At 42.5% G+C, this 17,218-nt stretch overlaps 1 protein-coding gene across 1 annotated transcript in view; it reads left to right on the plus strand.

Annotated features, from left to right (window-relative positions):
- LOC116310699 (transcription factor IIIB 90 kDa subunit-like) overlaps positions 1-17,218 on the plus strand; it is a 121,730-nt gene that overhangs the window by 74,837 nt on the left and 29,675 nt on the right. The window contains exon 14 of the mRNA XM_039603225.1: positions 145-410. Within this exon, the coding sequence (XP_039459159.1) occupies positions 145-410 (266 nt within the window). The remainder of the gene's footprint in view (positions 1-144; positions 411-17,218) is intronic.

Consider the following 17,218-nt stretch of genomic DNA (forward strand, 5'->3'; position numbering starts at 1 on the left):
TACAACCCACACATAGCTGGGTAATCTGGAAGCAAATACTTTGCTTTGCTGTAATGTGTTTTCCAGATGTTTTGCAGATTATAAAGTGTCCTTCTTTTTATGAGAGGCGATGTTAAGCTTTAGTTTTGTTTGAAATCCCGACAGCCAAGGGGCCCCAATAGGAAACATCCCCCGATCCGAGCTAACACGGCTGACGAGGCCATTGAAAAGATGCTGGAGCAGAAGAGGATCTCCTCCAAGATCAACTACGACGTCCTTAAGGACCTCAACATCAAGCCCTGTGCCAGCCCAGCTCGCAAGGCTGAGTCCCCAAAGAAGGAGAGGCCAGCCGCCAAGCTGGCCGGACGCAACCGAAGACCCGCCCAAACTCCGCTCAGCCTCAGCACGCCACTCAGTACTCTGGGAAAAAGGTTGGTGGAAAACCTGGTTTCTAATAGTGAGCAGGTGCAACAGTCAGAATGGGTATAACATACAATTATGTCATCATAATATGAGCAAAAAACATTAAAACAATGATTACTGAAACCTATCAGCAAACTGCCCACTTCTTAATGGACCTCTGAGATTCTGGCTTTTAAAGCAGAGTGCACATAGAAGGAACTTAAATCAAATTAATATATAGTGCCCGCTCTTTGCCTTTTAAACAGTACTGATTCTTTCTCGAGGGATTTGGCAGACTTTGAAAAACTCACTACAGGCTGCTTCTGTAGATTTACAGCTTGTCAGTGTCTTCTCTTGCTTCACCTTTTCCCAGGCTCCAGAAAGTTTAGATCTGAGCTCTGTGGACCTGTTACAAGACTCATTTTTATATGACACAAATCCATCCCACAGATTTATCATTACCAAACATTTGTTTGATGGTTCAGTATTTATTCACCTAGAATCAGAGTAAAAAAGCATTTTCATGTTTCCCCCATATGCTAGAATCACGGCAAAGATTAAAATAATTGGGTTACTGATTTAATCGCTCAGTTATGCTCCAGCTATGACTTGATTCTGCCTGAAAAAAATGATTCATGTGGTGCCCACAGACCACACTGATTCCTGGCAGTAAACAGCCATTTACAGGCTCTGACGACTGTGTGTGCCAACCACAGAGGCCCCTCTGAAAGCTGGCTCAGCTGTGATGCTTCTCTGCTACATGTGCTGCAGTGTGCATGTGTAAACACTGGAGCTGGAACCATCATGGTGGACGCACTATACAACTGCACCATGACACCGGCATCTTTCTTTACATTATGTTCTTTAAAAAAATGATATTGATACATATCAGTGATACGTTTCATGCTCATCGTACATTTCCCAGAACTCTCAATGATTTACATAAGAGTCCTACCTTTTTTGAGTGTGTGCGTGTCTGTTATCTTGTAAGCATATTAAGCAGCTAAAAAAATCTCTTAACGAGAACAGCTGTTGTGCCAGCCATTATGTCATCTGTGGGAGGCTCTCTTCCAAAAACATTGGATAGTGGATTAATTGTAATTTAACCTACTCGCGTTAATGCTCTCACCTGTCAGAATCATGTAGCCGTGCTAACGGCTAAAGAACATGGATCCATATTTACTTTTGTTTGGATCTGCTCAGCCTCCTCTCTCACTCCCTCACACCATTAAATAATCTGGAATGCAAACAGCAGATGCTCGATCGAATCAAGGCGAGATGGATGGAGAGTGTTTGCTCAGGTCTGATCAGCACCAGCCGCTCGTCGTCTGCCACCGAGGTCAGACTCAGCTTTTTGTTTTCCTGGAACAAGGAGGAGAAACTGCCTCATCCCGACTCCGCTTGCCCCAAAATAATCACCTGCGACAGGAGGACAGATGTTCAGTCTTCTGTTATCCTTTTTTTTTTTTTTTTTTCCCCTCGACTCCTGTGGGATTTACCGTATTTCTTTTTTTTCTTTTTTTTTACTTCAGCGATGCACCTTGTCTGCCAGGATTTGTCCCTTAGCGGTTGCTCACCACCCCCCACTCCTTTCGTGACATGCACTCACGGGACTGATCCACACTGATCCTTTCAGACGAATGTAATGGGTTTTCTGCAACAGGGAGAAAAGCTGAGGGGCTTTTTTTCCCCACTTTGTTTGGTAGTGGGGGAAATTGGTTTCCTATGGCTCTGTTTTTAAAACTCTTTCAGTTAATGTTGGTTTTAGGTGCCATCTTGAAGCTTTATAGCTCTCCTATAGAGGCAGCTGTTGGGTGATTAAGGGGATGTAAAACACCCCCACCCCACCCCACCCCCCACCCCCCCACAAGTCACCCCCTCCCAGGTTCTGTGGTTAGGTCAGCTCAAGTCATCTGGTAGCAGTTTGCTAGGCGTTGGTAAAGCCTGTCCTGGGCTCTGCGATAATGCGCTGCATTTGGTCTCAGACCCACAGAGGAGTTCAGATAAGTATGCCTTTTATTGCAGTCAGGAGCCTTTCAGAGCCCGTTTCTTTTTTTTAAGTCAAATAAAATATATTTCTAAAAGACTGCTTAACAAAATGGGTTTGTCACATTGCTCTCTACAGAGTGACAGGGGATGTAAACACACATGAAAACAGGGGAAGAAAAACATTACAGTCTCTTAAGATTTGAAGCCAAAGCCTGCGAGTGGAAAGCGGGTCATGGAAACATCAACAGCAGCAGCATAATCTGGAGGCATATATGGAGATGGGAGTATTTCCCTGAGTTTCTTCTGTCTTTAATACTTTATTCTTTATTTTGCGATCATGTGTTTCTGTGCAGCGTGTTTCAGTATTTACAATCGGAGGATTAACCCAGAACGCATAAATAAATACATCAATAATGGACAAAAAACTGAAGCATAGCAAATGGAAAGTAAAAAATACAAATTAAAAAATGCAAATAAGGAATAAACTACAGTGAAATCTGATGTAAAGAGACTTAAAAATGAAACTGAAGTAAAATATAAAAACATTAAAGTGCACCTAATGTGCTCATTTCTTATTCTTATTAAACTCTGCGTGTGCAGCTTTGAACGATTTGCACTTCAAAATGATGCTCATGCTTTTTTGGCTCCTCCTCCCTTTTAAACAGCTTTCCTCTAATTGGCTGCACACGCAAACAGAAGGTTTTGAAATCAGTCGGATGAATTCGGTGCTCGCAGTCAGTGCTGCTTGTCTGACATGACCACATTAGAGATATGTGCTCGTGCTGACATCATTACAAATGACCGAGTAGAGACGACTGTCTCAAACAGATCGCTCTGAAGGTTAAGATTACTCATACATGCACTGATCTAATTATGTGGAACTTTGGCCATGGTTAGGCTTCAGGTAAACAAACACATTTATCTATGCACAAGCACTTTCTAATACACACACACACACGCTCTCCACTGGATGCATTGAGGGCAACTTGAGTTACAGTATCATACCACAGGGTAATTCGGCATGTGGACCGGGGAAGTCGAGGATCGATGACCTTCTGATTAGTAAATGACCCGCTCTACTACCTGAGCCATAGATGGAGGGGAACAAAGCACAATTAGTTCATTAAAAAAGAAGAAGAAAATGAAAGAAAAACAACAATGTGAGGTTACAGTGTAATACAAAGTTGAAAAAAGGGAAAAACTCAGCATAAGGCTTCAGTTGTTGATTAAATCAATAGACAGCCACTCTCTCTGGCAGAAACAGCAACCACTCCCTCTGACAACATGATGGATGACACAAATTATGACACATTATAGCTTTTCCCATTTATAGGATGGTAATGTGATGCATTAGTGATCATTGTGGGGAAATTGCTTTTGTGCTCACAACCCTCCACGGGGAGGTCAGAGGTCAGGATGGTGAAGCTGCCAGTGATACAGTGTCTTTTGCTCGAGGACACTTCAGCCTCTTCACGCACACGTACACTCCACTGAAGTATCTCATTCATCCTAAAGACAATGCTCAAGGACAGAGTAACTCTGGAGCCTGAACAATGAAATGAAAACAGGTTTTTTGAATTGGGTCTTCAGATACAATGAACAATGAAATGATGTTTTTTTTCTATTCATTCCTGTGTATCATGTATCCTGGAGTCATGCCGGGTCAGGTAAACAGTTTACATCAAACTAAAAGCTGCATATAAAGGCTGGATTATGTTTTCATGTTTAAGAGCATATTAATAACACCTCAGAAGAAAAATAGTCCTATAATTTGTATCAGTGTAGTTTGTTGTTGTGCCTCAACACACAACTTGCTTACACCTGAAGAAAACTTTGAAAGTTCTCCTCCAGAGTGGAGTGTGAGGCAGCATATACCCAACAATGACTAATGACTCAAAGGTTGAAGGAACACTTTAAGTTGGTAGTAAATAGCATGTGTGAGAAGAAAAGCCAAGCTTGTTGCTTTGTGGACATGATACACCAAGGCAGCAATCGCTCTTTTCAAAGAATGATTGCTCAAAACTATGGTGGCCCTGAGAGGTCAAACGCAGTGCAACTTAAAAAACATCAGTAAATAGAGAAACGCTGCAAAACCACACAAAACACAGTGGAAGCTGAATAAAACACTATGGAAATAGACCCCCGGGGTGCTACTGTTTGTCACTTTGGTGTGTTAAGATGTTAGTTTAGACCTGAACTAATCCAATACCCAAAATAGCAAAATCACAGGTTTTTCAGCTTTGAATGCCTTCTAGCCAACGATAACTGTATAAGAGGTATGGATTCATGATGAACTGGTGCCTTCCACCTTTCTCAAGATTGTGACTTATGAACTTGAAATTTCAGTTGCCTAATTCCAGATTTTGAGTTATGGAACACAATTTGTTTTTCCACTGAAGGAAACAAGCTTCCATAGTTTGCTGCTAATGTTTTCACAGCACTGCTTTAGTTTCTGTGCCGGGCATGGTCTTCTTCCATCACCTGCAGGTAGCGTACTGACTGAGGATCAGAACCTCGGACTTCAAACAAACTGAACTATCCCCAACTGAATGACCTCTAGTGAAAACTGCCTTTGAATAAAATGTATGAAATGTAATATTTGCATTTCAGATTGAGCAGTCATTTTTAAGTGCGCTTGTGATGTGTCACATTATTGAGTTAATTATTCAGCCATGGTTTTTGATCCACTGCACAGCACTGCTGCTGATCATATTTGACACCCGCGCCTAGTATTTATCAATGACTGAAGTTTGCAAGCAGCAGCTATGCTTACACCAAACCAGTAACAACAGTAGGCTGTAACAGTGCTGGATCTGAGCTGCTCCAGTTGGCTAATGGCTGCAGCCAGAATGGCAAATCTCTTCCTTGGAAAGCCGACATGCTCCATGAATGAAAGCCCATCTCCAGTTTCATGTTTTGGCTTTGATCTCCTTGAAGGAGGGCTTCACCGGCACAAGCCCCGTCTTTGTGTGTTTAAGAATGGATGCCTTCTTTCTAAAGTGTCCGACCTGTTTGAATTTTTAAAAATGCATTCCCGTGCTATCAATGAATCATTGATGCGGAATCGCTGGTTTGAATCATTCATCCCACACTTTGCTTCTTTCTTTTATTTTCCTGAATGGATGCTGGCTCCGTCCATTTATGCAGAAATTGCTGAACTCTGCACTTTGTTGCCTTGAATGCACAATAATGTTTTCAACCCCCGCGGTTTTCCGGTTTTCTGTAGCTCTATCCATAAGCCATTAGCAACGAGAAAATGCCCCGAGGGCTGGCGAGTAGCAAAATGGTGATAATCTCCCATTCTCTCATAGCATGTTAGTCGTGGCAGTGGAATGAAAAAAATGGCAAAGACAAAAAAACAATCTCAGCCAGCGGCCGTTGAGCGCAGAATGGTCTCTTTCAGCTCGGCGGTCGAGGAGCAAACCGTTGCCTCGGCCCGTGAAAAGGTTGTTGTGCTGGTTATTGAAAAAGGAGAGGGGCCTGGTGTCAGGGAGACCTATGAAAGTGCAGGAGACGGCCTGCTGACAGTGCAGTCATTGTGCCCTGTTTGGAGGCCACGCTGAGGGGCTACACTGAGGCATTGTGCTACCGTGGCCTCCCCTCCCTCTCCTGGTTCCTCCTACATGTTCCTGGCTGCTCTCAGAGCTCCGCTGAAGGGTCTGCTCTCAGATTTAGGTCCTTGCTCTGTGTCGTCCTGGAGTTTTTCTCATTTCCTTCTGTCGTTATGTTATTTTCATCATTTGTGGCTTTTTGCAGGTCTGTCTAGCTGCTCTGATATCCACCGGCATGCATGAACTGCATCATAGATACTGATACTGAGCTAATATTTAGCATATTATTTGTAGTTTGGTCATAAATTCTTTCTTTTGCTATATTTTGTTTCATTTTGACAGCCTCTATTGTGTTATATTGTGTTTTATTGAACCCAAAGACCAAACTAAAGATTAAAGACTCATCTCTAGGGTCCCCAAATGAGACAAAATGTGGTGCAAATGAGCGCTGGCATCCTGCCCTGAGCACATGACACTTTCTCTGTTACCGGTGACAGGCTCACTAAAGATTCTTGTGCATTCTTTGCTTACTATTAGGAATTATAATTAAAATGCTGTTTGGGCATCCATCCATGCATCTGTAAACAGCATTTTAATGTGATTAAGGTCTTTTGAAAATTAACAATTAGACAAAACAGATCATCATGAGAGTTTGAAGAGCTCTGCTGCCTCATTGGGAACTGCGATGACTAGTGGCACTTCAGCCAGTTTAATCCAATGTGATTTATTTATTTAGCACCACTTCATACAGCAGGTCTCTTAAGGTAATTATATTCTGTAAAGAACCTCTCTGCGAGCTCATGGTGACAGTGTGAAGGAAGAACACCCTTTTAACAGGAAGTGCCCTCTCCCTGGGACCAGGCTCGGGGATGCTAATTATTTGTGACGTTAATCCAGGTCATCGGGTTTCTGCAGAGTTAGCAGTGCTCAAGTTAGAGTTTGGAGTGCTGAATAATGCCGATTGGTTAAATATGCTCGTGTCTTATGTACCCAACATGCCTACAATCAGGACGTTAATCAGTCTTAAATGTCGCTGAGATGAAGTAAAATTTGTGTATGCTGATGAAAGTATTTTATCTCTGTAAGTTTCAGTACTCTTCAGCTTGTCTCTAGCTTAAAGTTTCACTGATTCTGTCTCCCAAAAAGGACCCATTTTCTTCACCATGTTGCCGTCATCACATCTACTCTAAGAAAAGGCTTTTACTAGCTGCCTCTCACTCTCTTTCCATTTCTACCTTCCTTCTTGTTTCCCTCCTTCACCTGCTCCTTTCAGCGTCTCCTTATTGCTCTCTGGTTCTTTCCCATCCATTTCCTCTTACTTTCTTCCCCATTTCATTCTGCCTCTCCAACTTTGTCTACTTCATCCCCCTTTTTATCCATTTTTCTCTCCTCTCTCGACCTGCTTCTCCCTCGTCCTCCTGCACTCTGTTCTCTCACCTACTTTTTGAATTGTCTCGCAGTTAAAAGCCCTCAGCAGCACCTAAAGGCCTGTCGATTCACTCTACACCATCAGGTCTCCTCTAGCTTTGGGCTCTCACAACTCGCTAACGAGTTCTTTGTCTTTCTTTCAGCTCTTTTTTTGTTTTTATCCTTTCATCTCCGCTCTTCATCAGAAGTGTTTGCACTTTAAAAAATGTGTAAATTTGCCTCACTGCACTGAGACAAGCTGGATGGCGCGACATGAAAATGAGACGTGGAAGTGGGGCAATGACAGAGCGAGTCTGATGAGGCCACTTTGAGTAAACAGAAAGTTGTAGATTTGAGGCTCTGTTGACATCTTACTCGATTTATTTAGTTTATTTATTTTTAGAGGTCAAATGAACTGATGCTCCTTTTCTGTCATGCTTGTATTATTATCTGTTGGTGCTCAGTCTGACAGACTTTGTTTTCCTCTAAACTACTTATTCTAAACTTTAGAGGCCTGAAGAATTCTGGTTCAGTATTTCAAAGGACACACACCAATCAAGCATAACTTTATGACCACCTGCTTCATATTGTGTTGGTCCCCATTTTTCTGCCAAAATGGCTCTGACACATTGAGGCATGGAGTCCACTGGTCCCCTGAAGGTGTGCTGTGGTATCTGATGCCAAGATATTAACAACAGATCCTTTTAAGTCCTGTAAGTTGAGATTGGACCGTTTGTTCAGCACATCCCACAATTGCATAATTGGATTGAGATCTGGGGAATTTTGGACAGCAAATAAACACCTCAAACCTGTTGTTGTGCTCCATAAACCGTTCCTGAATCATTTTTGCTTTGTGGCCCGACGCATTATCCTGCTCAAAGAGACCACGGCCATCAGGGAATACTGTTTCCATCAAAGGTCTGCAACAATGCTTAAATAAGGTGGGACGTGTCAAAGTATCATCCACATGGATGGCGGGACTCAAGGTTTCCCAGCAGAACATTGCCCAAAGCATCACATGCCGGCTTGCCTTCCTGTAGTGCATCCTGGTCCCAGGTGTTCCCCGGGTGATTGACGTGCACACATGTGGTCATCAACATGATCTAAATTAAAAAAACATGATTCATCAGACCAGGTCACTTTCTGGCGCTTTCAGCTGTGGACAGGGGTCATCAAGGACACCCTGGCTGGTCTGGGGTTATGTAGCACCAAAATGCGATGACAACTTTCTGTCAGAACCAAGATTAAATCCTTTGGCAATTTGAGCTACAGTTGCTCATCTGTTGGATTGAACCGCACTGGCAGCCTTCACCCACCACGTGCATCAGTGAGCCTTGACCAGTCATGACCCAGTTGCTGGTTCATCACTGTGCCTTCCTTGGACCACTTTTGATCATGCTGACCACTGCAGACCGGGAACACCCACAAGAGATGCAGTTTGGGTCTGATCCAGTCGTCTAGCCATCACACCGTACTCGTGCCCATTTTTTCCTGCTTCTAACACATCAACTTTGAGGACAAAATGTTCACATGCTCCCTGACACACTAACAGGTGCCATGTTGAAGAGATAATCAGTGTTATTCGCTTTACCTGTCAGTGCTCATAATGTTATGACTGATCGGTTTATATTGTAATGTGTCGGGGGTCCATTACACCTCGGCGCATTTACACCTAACATACAGAAAAGGTGCAGCTCAAGACAGTCTTTGTTTTTCTTCCTCCCATAAAATCATCATCATTGGAAAGGTTTGACCGCAACACTTTTGACTCGCCTTCTTTAATCATCCCTCTCGCCTCTGCTGGAGTGACTTAATCTGTAGGACAGCTTATATTTTAGACCTCGAGAAGCAGAAATTTGAGCAGCTTTTTCTGGCAGAGCAGCTTTGTGAACTCAAGATATCAGAGATTTACATTAGTCTGAAGTATCCTGTGCCGGTTTTATTTTACTCAAACGATTGCCTACAAACTAATTCAGATGCTCACATGACCACCACAGACTTCTTGTCTCTGCGGTGTCGGGCCTGATTTCTCTTTTTTTTTTCTCTCTTGGCTTCTTGCCTGCTGTTATCTTGTCTTTGTCTTTGCGTCACCCCATTTCCCCCCCTTACTCCTCCCTCTTCACTCCCACCCACTTGTTTTCTCTTGCTTTGTGTTCCTACTAACTCAGCCCTTCAGGGACAGCAGGCCCCTGCTGTACTCAGTGTACTGGACAGTCTTTAGGTTTAAATGTACCATGCACTCTTTCACTTCTCCTTCTTTCTCTTCCCTCCCTCTCCCTCCTTCTGTCTCTTCGCCCTCCACCTCTTTCAGCCAGCTGCCATACAGACCCTCCCTGTTCCCTCCATCCCGACTGGAGGATGGAAAAGCAGTCTTCCAGAAATAGCCAAGATAATTGCCCTCCAGTGATATTTTTTTCCCTCTTCTGTCGCTCTTTACACTTCTTTGCTCCTTCATCTGTTCTTTCCCCATTCAAAGTTTTTTTTCCCCTCTCTTCTCTTTTTAGAGAGCTTGTCTGATTCCAAAGCTTTTTTTGGGAAAAGGAAAAGAAAGAGAAAATAAATTCCTCACTGCATTTTTTTTCCCTCACACAGAGGGCAGCCAGGACAACCATTTTGGTCTGTGTTGGTTTTCCAGAAATGTAAATCTGACCCACAGACTTAGCCAGTGCTTGAGAAAAACTAGAAATCTCAGCAGGTTTCTGGCCAGATGTTGCCGCTGCCACCGCTTCTGCAAAGCTATGCGAGAGGGACAGAAACGGGAAGGAAATGCTTTCCAATTTTGGTTTTGAGACTTGTTGGAGCAGGTGTCGTGAGAAAATCTAGAGTACATTTAAAGAACTGAACAGAAACAGGAAACGCTGACAAAGGAGGAGCAGCTCCAGTTAAATCTTCTCCCGCAGAGAAGAGGAAAAGAGCGGGGTGAACTTTACCATTTGTAAAGTTTCCATAGTTTCCTGCAGAGCACACTCGATCGAAGAGGATGTTTTCCTACTTAAGTGACCAGCTGCGTTAGGGGAGGGTGTATAATTTGTCTGTGGTTTGCAGCACCTCCCTGGAAGCATTTGATCTCCCTGCTCTCCCCCCTGCAAACTGTAACCAATTACTATTGGGTGCTGGTGGAGGTTTGCAGACCCCCGTCCACCCAACATCCCCCACTACTACCACATGTACACACAGGGACTCTCTGGCAGCCATGTCATGTGGGTGGCACACACTGCTGATGAGATTAAAAGGTTGTTTACGCAAAATTTGAGGCTTTTCCGAAATTAAGGGCATCCATCAGTTGGTAGATTTATAGTCTTGTTCTTTCAGAGCCTTTTAAGTTTTCCACATTTGGTGTGCTTCAGACTCATCTTTGAATCGATTTGACTTTTTCCTCATTGATCTGCACACATTACTTTTCAGTGACAAAGAAAAAGCATGTTGTTGACTTCAAGAATAGGGGAATATACCGTTGGGCGAAGCAGTAGACCCTGTTTAAATAATTAAACTCAGGGCATCTTTGTTATATCAGTGGTCCTTGAGCTACTTCTGCTTCTTGATTAGAGTGCACCTGTTCTCTAATTAAATTCAGTGGATGTAATTAGGAAAGGCACATACCTGCCTCCATGAGGTCTCACAGCTATATGTCAGTGAAAAGCCCATGAAGAGGAGAGCTATAAGACATGACTGCATCAAGGTGAGATCTGGGGATAAAAGAACATCTCCACAGTGTTGAAAGTCTCTAACAGCAGCCAGCATAATCTTAAAACGGAGCAACCAACAGTTTTTCTAGATCTGGTTTCCACTAGTAACCATAAACCCAATGATCACTGTAAATTAGATCCAGTGTTGCTTTCTGGAGTTGAGACCTTTAAAGAAGGACAGCCATGGTTGGAGCACTCCACCAATCACACAGTTATGAAAGAGTGGTGAAGAACAGGGTTTTCCCTGTTTAAAAGGCGTATGGCTGCTTGCTGAGAGTTAACCAAAAGGCATCCAAAAGGCTTTCTGACCACAGGATGCAAGAATTTTTTGGTCTGAGGAGACAAAAATCGAACTGTCTGCCCGCTATTTCCAAAAGCGTGTACAGAGGAAACTAGGCACTGAGAATCGCCTCATTAATACCATCCCTGCAGTCAAACACGGTGGTGGTAGAATCATGCTGTGCAGATGTTATTCTGACTGTAACATGAAGACTAGTCAGCATAGAGGGACAGGTGGATGAAGAAAATATAGAGCAGTTCTAGGTGAAAACCTGAAGCACACAACTAAACAAGAGAGTGGTTTCAGGACCTGAAGGCTTTCTAGCACCTTTAAAGAGACCTGCACCAATGTTTCCTCATCTAACCAGTGGAGTTTAAATTATTCTGAAGACTGAGGGAGCTGTCAGAAGACAAGTGTGTCGGACTTTGAGGTCATTCCCAAGAAAACATGCTGCTGGTGCTTCTGTTGACAGTGCGTTGTAGACCTGATTTCTTACTCTTTTTTTTTTTTTCTTTTAGTTACAAAAATCTAGTTCAATTTGAATCTAAAACAGAAGGGGAGGGATTATATGAACAAAGACAACCAGCTATCCTTTTAAGATACAGATATTGATGCCCGGTTTTGTATTGTTACATAAAATTACTGTTGAGGCTGCTAGTAGTTAGCAACCCCTATCTAATTATAATCAAACTATAGCTTAAAACGCTTATGTCTTGGCTTTAAACAGTTTTGTTTCGTGCAGCCTAAGAGGCAGATACTCAGTAACTGATGGAGACCAAAAGTTGAGCTTAAAGAAAAATAATATTGGATTTGAATTTTACAGGTCTGCACACAGATAACTCCAAAATAAGGACCATGTTGCTTCCCATCTGGCGCATGTGAAATAAGCAGATTTCACCACTTTTCAACCATTCTGTTCTGTAGTTCTCTGTAGTTCTCTCTTTCCAGCGATGAAAAAAACTACTATATTTATTGCTAATAGGCTAATAGAAATACCAAGTAATAGAACGATCAGGGATTACACATATAAATATCAATATGATGCAAATGTGTTATGTTCAGTCAGAAGAAAAAACAGCAGAACGGTTTATTTGTGAAGCTTAAAAGTTAAAAGATGAGCTGTATATTTTTTAGTTGATTGTGCACTAATTGCTTTAGCTCAGCTTCTAAGAAAATGTCACTCCAGCCAAATGGGACGTTCATATCTGTGCAGTTGTCGTGCATAATGTTATGGCTCGATGAGATAAAAGTGTAGACTGATCATGAGCCCTCTATTACTCATTGTAGTTTGCCTCATAATCAGGCTGGTGATGCCATGACTATTCCACACATGAAAGTACATCCCAGGGGCTAACAGGCCTGTGGAAAGGGTTTACTGCTGGCTGCATGATAAATTAAGCTCATTCCACATACATTTACGCTGAGGTCTTTAGCTTCCACACTCATGCAGAGAGATGTTAAGATATTTAATCCCTTGCACCCCCCCACCCTGCTCAGACGAACCCATTTCTCAATGAAGCACGAAGAAATGAGAGCATCCCTTTGATTTTGGACATCCGGCTCTACTCACAGCGGCGACAGCAGCTTTCCCTGCACAGCCTCTTCCATCCAAACAGCTTTCAACGGCCAAACCTTTGTTCTCCAGCGCGGCTCGCACTGTAACTAATGGGACAGCCAGGGCTGGAATTTTGAGGGGAACTCTAAAACTGGGCCATTTGGAAAACATCCCAGTTTTTATCCACAGCTTAGCCACAGAATAAAGAAAAAACAGCCCAGCCAGCAACCGAAAATGTTGACACTATAAGAGTTGATGCTATTGTGGTAGTTCATGGCCTCACGGGGCCACAGCACAGCTTAGCAACTGAAGCCTTCTCCCCCTCGGCGCAGGGCGAAGGGACACTTTAACACTGAAGTACTTTTTCTTTTGTCCCTCTTTATCTTCACTTGCAAGTTGGTCCTCGCTCTCTTAAAACCCAATGTGATATATTATTTTCCGTTTAATATTTTATTCCTTTTACTTGCTAAGTTTTATTGACACCTTCCCCTCCAGCTATTGCCAGTTGTCAGCCAGTGGCTAAACGGCCTCCCTCAATCGCCTTTTCAGTTCAAGCTTAGTCTCATTGGCGGTAAGCTGATTAGAAACGAGCCGCTAAGCCCGGCAGAGAGTGATAGCCTAACAGAGTCGCTGCAGAGTGGATGAGCGAGGGAGGGGAGGAGGGTGAGACAAGAGGGAGAAAGCTAGTCAAGGGATAGAAAGTGAGACAGACAGAGGAGGGCGAGATTAATATATGGAACATAGGGGTTTGTGCCGTGCTGTATTTTGAATGTCTGTATGAAACTACAGAATACATTTGTCAAAAAGAGAGAAAGGGTGAAGGAGAAGCAGTTAGTTTGACCTTGTATAGAAGAGCTAGCATTGATCTGAGCATTTGAGCATCTCTGAACACGAAACATGTGAAGTCTTTACCCTTTAGAACAACTCAATTCTTCATAGCATTGAGTTACGTTAGAGAATTACGGTGCAATGGTATCTAACTGATGCTCAGTTGGTAAGTGTGACAAAAAATATCACACACACACACACCATTGACCAACAGCAGCCTCAACTGTTGATACAAGGCAGGATGGATTCATGCTTTCATGTTGTTTACACTCGTCTGACCGGGAAACGTTTTCCTGTTACCCAGCTTTGGTCCCGTGCTAATTATAGACTCAGTTTCCAGTTTCCTGTTTTTAGCTACAGGAGTGGTCACTGCAAGGGTGTACCTAATGAAGTGTCCTGTGAGGATATATGATCCCAGTGAAGCAGCAGAAGTTGATAAATGGATAAATAGACTGACGGACTCAAAAAATAATACGATTTTCACACCTGAAAAGTGAAAGTGGATGTACTGATTACCAGAGCCGTTCTAGACGTTTAAGTGAAGTGGTGTCAGAGGCAAAGCAGCAGTTAAGACCTTGACCGATTAAGGTTGAAGTAGGTAGAAAGAAACGAGCAGTGTTGCCGGTTTGCAGTTTACAAAGACAAACAGAAGAGCTGTGACCTCTTATTTGAAAAGAGCACAGAGAGATGAAACTGACCTTTTCAAGAGCTTGCAAGAAAAATACAAATTGAAATACCCCCAAACTGCTTGTTGATGATGTAGCTTGACCTCCTCCTTCTTAGTTTACATCATGATGTAGTAATGTGTTATGCTTCTGCTTAATGACAATGCATTTAGGTGCTTTAAAGAAGCATTAAAGCAAAGCCTAGAACAAAATGGAGCATGGAGTGAGTCAGTTAAGTGTCCGTTTGGTGCATCCTGGTGCACTTTCCATATGAATTTATTGTGTTTTTAGTGTTAATGAATGTTAACTTAGCACTCTTCACTTCTATTGGTGTAGATTTGGAGAAACAATCGGTCACATAATGGAGAATATATCATATTGCAGAAGATGCAAGCTTCTCTGCAGCTTTAAGAAAAAAAAATATCATAAATTATGTTAGATGTTTTCAGTCTAAAGCTGGAAAGGGAACTGGACTGGATGGGCATGCATATTGATCTGTAGACATCTGTCCCTTAAATGACAATGTGAAAACAGTGCACTGGTGCTTCAGAGGCAGGAAACTATCTTAATCTGCAGCTTGTCGAGCATTACAGTGAGTTTCAGCTCATTATTTCGTTGTTCGGCAGCAACGAGCAGCTGTTTTCAGTTGAAAACCTCTTTAAAAAAAAAAAAAAAAAAAAAAGCCTCGTGGCTAAAGCAAGCTCAGCAAGATGCAGCAGACACATGCAGGTAGAGGCAAGCTGGTGAGCACAGTGGAGCTCTAGCAGGCCCATATTTCCCTTTGCAGGTTGGTAGCACAGCTAACAGAAGCATGAATACCTGATAGAAAAAAGTATCCATGTGTAATATTGCTACTCTGTGAGCGGTTAATGTGTGGAAAAACTGCTTATGTTCAGATGATAACATCACACCAGCTTCACGGGTCATACAGCAGTGGTCTGGTGTGACTATGTTGATGGTGGCATGTTTTAGGTCCGTGGGTTTGAAGATGCTTTAAAGAGGAGAAGAGCTGAGTAGGAAGCATGAGATGAGGCGGTTATTTCTTGCTCTTTATATTGTTGCAGTGGGATAATTTAGGGGTTAAAGGGACAAGCTGCAGCGGTATAACAATAATTATGTGAAACTAGATTTACCTGTTTTTATTATGATGAGTTATTAGGAAGAAAAAAGAGGTGGTGAGGAGGCAGGGAGGATTTACAGACTCACTTGAAGAGCAGATTAGAACAAATACAGGAGGAGGAGGAGGAGATGTGATTCAGCACAAGAAGAGGATGTTCAGTACACAAGGTTCCTTTTGAAGAAATGAGCTTCTCGCCTACAGTGGAAGATTTTTGCTTTTTTCCAGAGACAGATGGCACACTGAAAACTCGTCTCGCTGTAATCGAGTCAATTTGTTTTTGAGAAAATGAACTTGCACTTTTTTTTTCCTGGGTTCCACTGTTAGCCTTGTAATTATTACAAAAATATTTATAGTTTGTTTAAATGAACAATTCATTCCCTTATTAGGCACCCTGTGGAGTTTTAAACAGCTTGCAGCTTGTGGATAAATCAGGACAAAGCCCAGAATGTGTCATGTGAAGTCTCTGAACATATGTTACAAAGTCACCCTACAAACAGGCTATAGGCATATCCTATTAAAATGACAGTTATTGTAATCATTTATTGGAATGGATGGAGATGACAGTGCCATACAGGAATTGTCCTGTATGGCATTAGCATCTCCATCCATGCCATCCATGCATGCATCCACTCCTGAACTCTACATAAAGCTGGAGGCATCAGTTAGCTTTTTGCAGCATTGTTCTTTAAAGGTGTCCTACATTACTTGTTACTTAAAAAACTGCAGAAGATCACTTACTTCCTATAGAAATGTTTAAATATTTTTTCACATAATTACCTGTAAACATTAGAAAACACAGGTACAAGTCTGACTGCTCATCTCTGCTTCTGTTTCCTGTTGAAAAATCAATCCTGGCTGCTTGACTGGGGTCAGCATGCGCTCTACTCTCATTTTATTCTGAGCCTGTGCTTGTTGTTGCTTGAGGGTTAGGATGTTGTGTTTGTACAGTAGTGCACACGATGCCACTGTCTTCCGAGAGGCAAAGCTCGGCTTAGATTGCTTCATGCAACAGGACAAAGATCCCAAGCACATCAACAAATGTACAACAGAATGGCTGAAAAGAAAAAGAATCAAGGTGCTGCAGTGTCCAGACCTCAACCTGAATGAAATGGGGCCTTAAGAGAGCTGTGCATGAACAAATATCCAGAAACCTCCATAAGCTGAAGCAGTGATGTGGCAGACTAATAAAGTTCTAAAGAAAACAATTATTTAAGTTACTGCAGGTAAAGGGGGATTCTACACACTGTTCAATCATCTACTTAGTTTTTCACAGAGTTCAGAGATCTGTGGAAACTTTTTCACATGACTATTGGTATTGTATGTGAGAACAGTGGATAGTTAATTCATCTTGTTTTGTCTTGTTATTGTGACTGTGATCACACATGTTGTCAAGAGATTTATTCTAAAAGACACTTCTTCAGCTGAGAGTCTGATAGTAGAAACACACACACTGCAGTTTTTTGCTTGCAAGCAAGGGCAGCCACAGAGCACTCGCACGAGAGTGAGGGCTCAGGGACTCGCGCTCTGCCACTGCCCTGGTCTTTATTTATACAAAGGTAATACAATAGTGAATACCTCTGTTCGTAGACAGAGGAATGTTAGTGCGTATGTATGTACGTATGCAGGTGTGTGTGTGTGTGTGTGTGTGTGTGATTCTGAAGGACGCGGCCCCTCTTCTTGTTAGGGAGCAAAGATAAAAGTGTCCAGCTCTCCTCTTCCTAGTAGGGAGTGAAACTACTTGTTCAGCTCTTATTAT

The sequence above is a fragment of the Oreochromis aureus genome, linkage group 19, assembly GCF_013358895.1.
Source record: "Oreochromis aureus strain Israel breed Guangdong linkage group 19, ZZ_aureus, whole genome shotgun sequence".
NCBI classification, from domain to species: domain Eukaryota; kingdom Metazoa; phylum Chordata; class Actinopteri; order Cichliformes; family Cichlidae; genus Oreochromis; species Oreochromis aureus.